At 44.2% G+C, this 9,684-nt stretch overlaps 1 protein-coding gene across 1 annotated transcript; it reads left to right on the top strand.

Moving 5' to 3' along the window:
• The first annotated feature begins 869 nt into the window (after positions 1-869).
• hs3st3b1a (heparan sulfate (glucosamine) 3-O-sulfotransferase 3B1a) lies at positions 870-9,346 on the top strand. The gene is made up of 2 exons (XM_067232998.1): positions 870-1,378; positions 8,728-9,346. Exons 1-2 carry the CDS (start codon positions 870-872, stop codon positions 9,344-9,346), a joined length of 1,128 nt encoding a protein of 375 aa, XP_067089099.1.
• Positions 9,347-9,684: the final 338 nt, after the last annotated feature.

The raw sequence follows: 9,684 nt of genomic DNA on the forward strand, positions 1-9,684 counted from the left end.
CAGAGTCGTGCCCGCTGTTAAACTATTGTCACTTCCCTCGTCACGTCAGGCGTCGCAGAAAAGAGCTATGCAGCGTTTGGGTCTTAGATATTCTAATGCTAATTCCTATGGCAGTATGGGACCTGCAAACAGATGCTGCACTGACTCTGCGATGTTTTCCCATATGCCAGTGGTCTATAAAATAACTTTTAAAATGCAATCATAGTATTAACACATTATCTGAAGTTTTTGACCACTTTCATGTTGGACCTAGAGCTTACCAAATTGTACTTCCTTGATTTCCGATTTTAAACAGTCCCTTTTGCAATAGATTTTATTGTTATTTACTATATGTATACATTTTAATATTAAACCGTCTATAATCAAAACAGGCTGTCTTTTAAATAGCTGACAGGCTATAATGTTTTAAACTTTAGTATAAGTAAATAGCGCTTATTTGGATGAGTCGGCATATTCAGTATAAATGATGGATCTACTGCTTGGTAAGTGGCAAATAAAAGGCAGCGATGTCTTCAGGCTCCTGGGATTGGACGATTTTAATGTCAGTCATACGCCCTCCAGTCCACAGATGTACACAGTTGATCAGGACTTCTGCGCGCTCACACGCTGCTGCGGAGATAGCTTGTGATGGGAGTAGTACTACGCGCACGTAGCACTGAGAAGTGGACTCACCTTTGTCATTTCATCAACTAAAACCGAATGTAGGCTATCATTTATTTGTTTACAGAAGAGGAACTGATCAACAAATATTTTTTAACAACCCACTGAAGTTGTTGGATCTGTCCGTTTCACCAGGATTATAGCGATGGAAGAGAAGCGCACAACTTTGCCCATAATGCCTCCACGGAATCTTCTTTACCGACAGTCTTATGGAATATAGTCCTGTATTTCACAATCTACATGTTGTGTCATCACCCCCCGTGAAAAATAAACTCTTTGTTTTATCCATCATGCTGTCACTGTGGGTTTACATGATATACTGCTGTGTTGGCTACTGTTCAACAATGCCAAATTTAATGGTCGGTTCTGTGACTAAACATGAACAATTCGAAGTGGAGAACGGAGTAGCCGCGGTATTTAATCTTAAAGATGTAGGCATGTCCAGAGACTTACTGAATAATGAAAATGATTTAGACAGCAGAGGAGAAGACTGGGATGAAATTAGAAGTGAGCCGAGGACGGTGGAAGATAATGCCATGTCAAGTATCTTCAATGAGTCGGAAAGTAAAAAGTTGCCCCAGGCAATTATCATCGGGGTGAAGAAGGGAGGCACGCGGGCGCTGCTGGAGTTTCTCCGCGTGCATCCAGACATCAGAGCTGTGGGAGCCGAGCCTCACTTCTTTGACCGGAACTACGATAAGGGACTGGAGTGGTACAGGTAACTGACACAGCAAGTGTACACTAAATATAATATAACTTTGACACGGGAACAAATTCAGAATTGTATTGTACTCATAGGATATATTTGATGTAATAATTCATTTTAATTTCCACAAAGACAATGCATTATAGATTGATTGGATTTTTATGATTGAAACGATTGAGTATTAAATATTATTTTCGGTTGATGGCTGAGACAGCACCCCCTCAGAACCGTGTATCGCAGGGTCTCCTCAGTTCACCGAAGAAGGATGACGCACAGCGCAGGGGTAGCCTCCACTAGCTTTGATAAGGGTGTAGGCCTATGCTATAAGGTCTCAGATGCAGTATGGTCATGCAAAAATTTTGATGGTCATCTGGTCTTTGTGGTGTGTCGCACAGTGCACACTAGCTGATTAGCTAATTAAAAAGGATTCAAACATAAACACACATACACACACACACAGTGCAATGGGAAAGACACTTGCTGCTCATGGATCACGTCATCTACTATAAAAACAAAATACGCTTTTATAGGACCAATCAAGCAATCAGGAAATGCTGATTATGATGTGTGACCTAAATAACTTATGAGCAATAAGCAGTTGACTACTGGACTTTAGGACTATATTACTATATAATCTAGCTACACTGCTCATAATGAAACAACATCCTGTATTCAATACACATTCAAGCCATTGATATGGCTTTAAGTCTGAGCCTTGATTCATTGCAAACAAAGAGAATGTAAACATGTCATACACATGTAACGGCTGTGTACACAGTTTTGCACAAAACAGTCTATTCAGCTTGCTATGAGCTTCGATGTGAGGACCAGGGATTGCCAATGCTTGGTCTTTGGAGTTCCACCAGCAACTGTATTATGAAATGGCGAGGGCTGGTCTGAGCTACAGCAGTTAGAGGAAACATGACACAGGGAACAATTCCATTCTACTAGCGATTTAGCTCGACATGAGTTTCTTCTTGGGTTCAAACAAAAAGTGCTTCGTTTATGGCCAGAAATCATGAGCCTAGCTCATGACATAATTCCCTAGGAGTCCCAGGTCAGATTCAACCAATCGTAGATATGGATTCAGTGGCAGTAACTCTCTTTAGAACCTGAGCTTTGGCTGGGGCTCCATTTCAAAGACAGACATCATAGACCTGGGGACTGTATAGAAACTTCCAAAATGTGGCTTCAGATTTTGGGTGGAGTCCTAAAGATGCATCACTTACTTTCTGCTTAAACTCCTGCAGCTGAACGACCGGAGAGCCTGCTGTTCATGTGTGATAAGGGGTTCAATCCCGGTGGTGACTTGTCTAAAAGGATTTATCCATATACTCAATTTGTGCATTAAAACCTATGTCAGTGACACCAGTGGCATGTTGCTATTATGAAATTTCCACTTGGGGGATGGATTAAATGCCTAGCTATATGATTGAACCTACAGTGACTAACCATTGAAGTTTCATGAATTATTTGTTATTGAAGACACAAAGCATCAAAAGTTGTCGCAGGGATATGGATCGATGATGAGACCTCTCACAACAAGCATCTTGAACAATGACGCGCACCTGAACTTTAATTAAATGGAGTGAGTGAGAGAGATTAGCAGACAATTTTAAAGGGCCCAACAACCGCTCCAAGGCCGCCCTCATATCACCACAAAGGAGGAAGTGAAGCGTTTGTTCAAAGGACTTTTCGCTCAAGCTCCTCCAAGAATTTCCGGACAGGTTTAGGACACTGTGTGTGTGGAGATGTCTTTTGTGCATCTCCACTCACTGAGGAATGAATAAAGATGAATGCAGGACCACAGTTTTCACCAAATAGCGATGATGTTTGGTCATTTACACACGTATCAGGCTGAACTCAATCCAATTTCTGACAGCGCACTAAAGGCACATCCTGCAGTTGAACATTGTTGTTATTGGATGGCTGTACTGTTAAGTGATTAGAGGCAGTGCGGTTTTACCTAGAGGCTTGGTTAATTAAACCTGTTTCTCTGGAGTGGTGATCTGGTTAATTAAAACATCTTGGCTTGAGTAAGCCCAGTCAGACTAGAGCAGTGGTGGTTGACCTTAGACTGCAGAACAGCACAACAAGGAACCCTTAATGATCACTCCGTGCAGGGGGGAAAACCCTGCTTATCTTTGTCTCAATGCACCAGCTAGCTTTAACACCACCATGTTAGTCTCTCTGAGACACCCCCACCTGCTTCTCAGTCAAGTCACCATCAAGTCACATGAGTATCTACACACAGCGCTGGTGTGTCCAAAAAAACAACCATCAAACCAGAGTAGCTGGATGCTAGAAGTTCACCCAGGTTCTAAAGTGACTGTAGCATATTTCCTCTAGAGTTGTACAGAATGTTCGATGGAGGACAGAAGGAGGGCTTGCAGAGTAGATGCGGTTTGATTGTCTGGCGCTCTTCCCCGGTTGTACCACAGACTAATTGTTGGTCGAAAGGCCCGTGGAGCAGAGAGAGGGGCAGGTTGCTGGGTGGGCCAATCCCCCCCATGGTGGCTTTGAGCCGTGCCCACACTGTTGGACCAACACTGGGGAGGGCAGCCGTGTGCCTCCTGCTGCAGGCTCACACAGGAGAGGCCTCCCTCAGCAGGGGACCCCGGCCTTGTACGCTGCCCGCTTTCCCCCACAGACAGAGAGAGAGAATCAGTCAGGCAGTTGTGCACGCTTCCTCATACGGAGCACAGGAGGGGGACTCCAGAAGTCGTGGGAACAGTTTCCTTTTTCTGCACCTCGCTGTGTTTCCCCCTCTGTCTTTTATGTCACATCGCTACTTTTCAGACACTTTTCTCTCTCCTCTCCCTACTGACTAGATTACCTTCAGGATCTACAGAATTGTGAGGGAAAATGTAGGGATTTTTTCCCCCTGGCCTTGTATATAAAGTATATGTATATTTCAAATTCAAGGTATGTTAAAGCATTTGTTGATTCAGTTAAAGTGTCCTCCTTTTTTAATTTCCCTTGTTTTGATTCCAAAACCAGTGCCTCTCCAATACAGGTACATGTTTCCCCCATCCTTACTTACTTCTTTTCTTTAACAGCTTCCAGTTTTACTGAAACAATAAGTGTGTTTTGTCACCTAACTCATTGACACTGTCAGAAAACTGTTCCAATGCAAAAACAGAGCCCCATGGGTTCTTTTTTAGCTAGGGCCAGAGGCAGATAGCGGGCAGTACATTTAAGAGAGTCTTTCGAAAGGGCAGCAGTTCTATTGAGCTGTGTGAAAGGAGATGTGGGAGAACCCCTGAGGTTTGCATTAACCCCCTTGATAAAAGAGCAGACAATTGTGTGAAACGTGTTTTCTCTTCCTTCACTTTGTATGCAAATGTGGCCAGGAGGGTGAAAGTGCCTTTTTGACAAACACAGCATGACGCCATCGCAGAGAGGCTTCAATGGAACACGGCCATGAGGAGATTCAGGCACTAAGCCTCAGCTTTTTAGACCGACAGTTGACTCTCCTCCGGGGGATTTCAGAGAGAAAAGTTGCTTTTCCCATGAGCAGGTTCATGTAAGTCCACCAGCGGGTTGTGCTGAGTCACCATCCTTCGTAGTTTTCATGGCCACTTGGGGATATAGGGAAGTCAGGATAGCTTTCAATGTGGGTTCTTCCCAGCAGAAGTTAATGCATCAGCAAATTGATGGGAAAGAGAACAAAAACACTCTGAAAATTATGTAGCCAGAGAAGGAGGGTTTTAAAATATGCTTGCTTTTAATAAAATAGTTTTAGAAACATTGTATCAGTATCACAGCCCCCTTTGAGGTCTATGGAAACCTTAAGAGTTTTTTCTTCTTCTGTTGTTCACTCCTCGATCCTCTCAGGAATTGTTGTATTGCTCATTGTTCTCTGTGGAGTGTCTTCTGAGAGAAAGAGTTTCCTGTCTCACTTTCCTCTTCACCGGAGCTGTGACAACTAGTCAGTGTATCTTTGAAATCTTTCAGTCCATCTCCTTTCAAGCCATCCTTTTGTTTTTGTCTCTTGGACTTTTTTTTGAAGTCTGTTTGTTGCTACAGATTCCTATCAGTCCAGCCCATCTCCGCTTCCAGTGCCCTGCACACCCCACAGGATCACCTGGGCCAGTGCGTCATCCACTGACGAAGCAGGACCATGGAGATTGACATTTAAAGATTCCAAAACATTCAGTTAACCATACATACAATACCTTTATGACCTGATCATTGACCAATGCATTGCTGTATAATGCCGCAGTAATGTTGCCACAGATGTGGTTATCTGAGTGAAAATGTAGGATTTCCTTGGTCAAGCAGTTACATTTGGATATCCGTGGATTGAAGCAACTGTGTGGTTGTTTGGTGTTCTACTGTACGCCTGCTCTTGTACACTGATGGAATTGTTCATTCTTTCAATATGCAGGATACAGGCAGCGTTTATGTATGACGGTTGTACCGAGAAAGCCAGGATGGTGACAAATTCCACCTCCTCTTCTCTTCAGTCCTGGGCTTCCCTCCAACTGAGAACCAGGTGGCCTTGAATCCTCCTGCAGCCTCACGGTGGCTCATGAACAAACAGCCTGGGAAAAAAGCTCTCCACGCGCTATCTTAACTGGCAGGAATGCCGTAGAGATACAGTATTGGACGTAAGAGCTCCTTAATAAGGCCCGGCGTGCCATGTGAGATGATGACATGCACACGTGTGATAAGGTAGACTGGGGTCTGGGAAGACCCCGCCCTGAGATCCTTCTCCCTTTGATTCATAGCTTGAACCTGTGTCTAACCGAAGCTCGCTCCGATTATTCTATAAGTGTCTGCATACCACCACCTCTCATCCACTCTGCTGTGCCAGGAGAAGGGAGGAGGGGGTGTTCCCACAGTGGCACTGAGCTGATTAATGAAACTGAGTGTGTTCCTAAGCAGTGTTTTTCGATTTGTAGCACATAGCATCGCTAATTGTTTACGCACCAAAATATTCAGGATGTAGCTACATTTATGATTGACCAAATGAGGGCCAGTTAGAAGGTGTATTAGGTATATTGCATGAGGCAAGTGTCAGCCTTAAGCCTGTAAGCCAGTAAGTCTGAATGGCAACACTTGTTCTGTGAACTTAGATGTAAGTACTATACAAATCAGCAAACTACATGTCACATGCAGTGTTGTAAATTCCTACCTTTGAACCTGTTTCCTGATAGAAGAGTATGTAAACACCAGACAAGCCTTCAAACAGCCCCGGAGCCAGCTTAATGGACACACCTGACTAGCCACCAGACAAAACACAGGAAAGCTCCAAAGTAGACCCTATCGGATTAGTGTGTATATGTGTGTTTGTGTGTTTTTGTGTTTTGTTTGTGTGTCTGTGTGTGTCTGAGTGTTGGTCTTTGGAGGGGGGGGGGGGGGGGTTATCTAGTAGTAGAGGAAGACAGCATTTTAGAACAATATCTGAAGAGTAGAAAAGGGATGTAGCATTGATACGTGGGTCATGAGTTTGACCTCTGCAATCTTTCGGTTTATCTACCCACCTCTCTTTCCTGATTCCATCTAATCTCCTCTTTCCTCTTCAAACTAACGTCCGTCTGCCATTCTTTATCTCCTTCTCTCCTCACTCTGTCCTTCTGCTTATTGCTATCTTCACAGCCCTGCTTTTCTCCTCTGTGACTTACGCCGCATGAAGGACAGAGTTTGTAAAGATGTTCTCTTCCATTTTCAAAGAACACTCCAGCCGCTTCAAACGTGTGGAGATGTGCCCGTTTTAACATCGTCTGATAGACGGAGATACACTTAAAACCTGTTGGTTCAAGGCAACATTGTTTATTAAGCAGAACAAATTGCGAAAGCTTGCTGCGTTTGCCCCCCAAGGGCATCTCTCTCCCCTCCAGTTGGAGTGGATGTTCTCTCGCTATCTCTGTTGAAATGAATAATGCATGCACCTCTCGCGCAGGTTTGTTTTGCTTGGGGACTAAGTGGAAACTTTGATTGGTAGTAAGTTTCTGTCTCCCCTGGGGCTTTGGGAAAAGCTGGAGGCACTCAGCTTGTGTATCCAAGAGATACAACAGATAATTACAGCGCTTCTGATGTTAGTTGTTGGTCTCTCTCCGGTCGTGTTGCCTGGATGGGTTCCAAGGGGTTTCTACACCCTCTAGAGCAGGGAAACTTCTAGGGGGTAAGGAGGAGAACGCATGTGTAGTTATAGTGAACTGGATGCAGAGAGTGTTTATTTATTTGGAGGTTCAGGGGTTTATTGCATGAGAAACACCTTATTGCAACACAGCCCCTGTGTTCACTGATGATTAAGCCAGTGCAGTCTTCCCGGTAGACACAGGAGTCCTCCCTAGGCTCTACCCTGCAATATACAGGGTACCTCCTATCTGCTCCTGCAGCACTAATTAGTTTGATGTTATCTCTGGTCTTTTCTTATTAGAGCTTCTGCTTCTTGTATCAACGGATGGCCATACAATATAATAATTTGAACATTTTAAATAATGTTCATTGCATTTACCTATCCCATAGCAATAACATTTAAATGAAGGTTCCCATTCATTTAATCTCAAGTTGATGAAACGACTGAAGTTTGGCAACTATGTCCGTCACATTTACAATTGTTCATCCTTTCATTTGTATACTTATGGATACACTCTTTGCCCTTAACTGTCTACACTGGGTATTCGGTGTCCTCTCTCAGCCTGTAATCCTTCCACCCTGCATTCCTCCATCTCTCTTTTTACAGGCAGTCAGCTTTAATGCTCCAGTGTGTTTGGGCTAGTCATAATCCCTACCGGCCCACTTTAGCCATTAGCCCATCAGGGCTATGCTGTTAACAGGCTCATTTAGGATCTGAAAGAGTCATACCCGGTCAGTAAATGATGCTATCATGGGATTGGACAGCTCCCTAGCACATGACTCCAAGGAATGGGACTCCCGTCTAAAAAAATCTTCGGGATATCTCTGTCATATGTCTACACTTTAGCTTTCTGTGTCTGAAAGGGAAGCTGGAAATCATCACATGACTAATATAGTTTTTAAACCTTACTACCATCCAGTGTAAGTACATTACAAGACATCCAATGTGCTATGTGGTGTTCGAGGAAGCGAATATAACCAAAAATGCATTATGAGTAAGTCCTGGTCAAGGACTTCTCACACGTAGCTTGGTCCAGTGACTGACAGGTTGCAATGAGCACAGCTCCAGTCTGTCTGTGTCTAGGCCAGGCTAATCTGACCGTCTTATCCATGTGATGGTGCTGGATCAACAAAACAATGGCATGTATGCCGCGGTACTGCTGCCGGTGTCCCTTGTGACTGTATGAATCATGGAGTATTCCCTGTTACTCACCACTATCTCTCTCTCCCTGTCTCCCTGCCCCTCCTCTCTCTTTTTCTTTGTCTCTCTGTAGGGATCTCATGCCTAAAACTCTGGAGGGCCAAATCACCATGGAAAAAACCCCCAGTTACTTCGTCACAAAAGAGGTTCCCGCTCGGATCCATGCCATGTCAAAGGACACCAAGTTGATCGTGGTGGTCCGGGACCCCGTCACGCGGGCCATCTCCGACTACACTCAGACCCGCTCCAAGAAGCCCGACATCCCCTCCTTCGAGAGCCTGACCTTCAAGAACATGACAGCGGGTCTCATAGACACCTCGTGGAGCGCCGTGCAGATCGGCATGTATGCCAAGCACCTGGAGCGTTGGCTGCAGTACTTCCCCATGGAGCAGCTGCTGTTTGTGAGCGGAGAGAGTCTGATCAGTGACCCGGCGGGTGAGATGGCCCACGTGCAGGACTTCTTGGGGCTACGGAGGGTGGTCACGAACAAGCACTTCCACTTCAACCCCACCAAAGGCTTCCCCTGCCTCAAGAGGCCCGAGGGGAATAGCAAGCCTCACTGCTTGGGCAAAACCAAAGGCCGGACCCACCCCAACATTGACCCAGATGTAGTGCAGAGGCTAAGGGACTTCTATAAACCCTTTAATAGGAAGTTTTACCAGATGACTGGACATGACTTTGGCTGGGACTGAGAGATAAAATGTGCTGTTTCTGTTTTGGTGTTTTTTTTGGTCATTTTAACACAATTGAGATATCGTTGAACAGTGTATAGTATACGGTGTTTGTGTAAAAAGTACAGAATTCTATTTTATGATAATTTATTTCTATGATATTAACTCACTATGCTGCCTACATTCATGATCTATTCAAATAAGTTTTGTTCATTTCACTTTAACTATTCACAGGCTTATTTACTCATTTAAGTTATCTTGATATCGTCCCCTCCAAATATTACAGTTCTCAAATATTTTTAAGAAGCACAATGTACTCTGTTACGGGTATTACAAGCAGGGTCAAATATTGTATTTTC

This window comes from Osmerus mordax, chromosome 3 (genome assembly GCF_038355195.1).
Source record: "Osmerus mordax isolate fOsmMor3 chromosome 3, fOsmMor3.pri, whole genome shotgun sequence".
In the NCBI taxonomy this organism is placed as follows: domain Eukaryota; kingdom Metazoa; phylum Chordata; class Actinopteri; order Osmeriformes; family Osmeridae; genus Osmerus; species Osmerus mordax.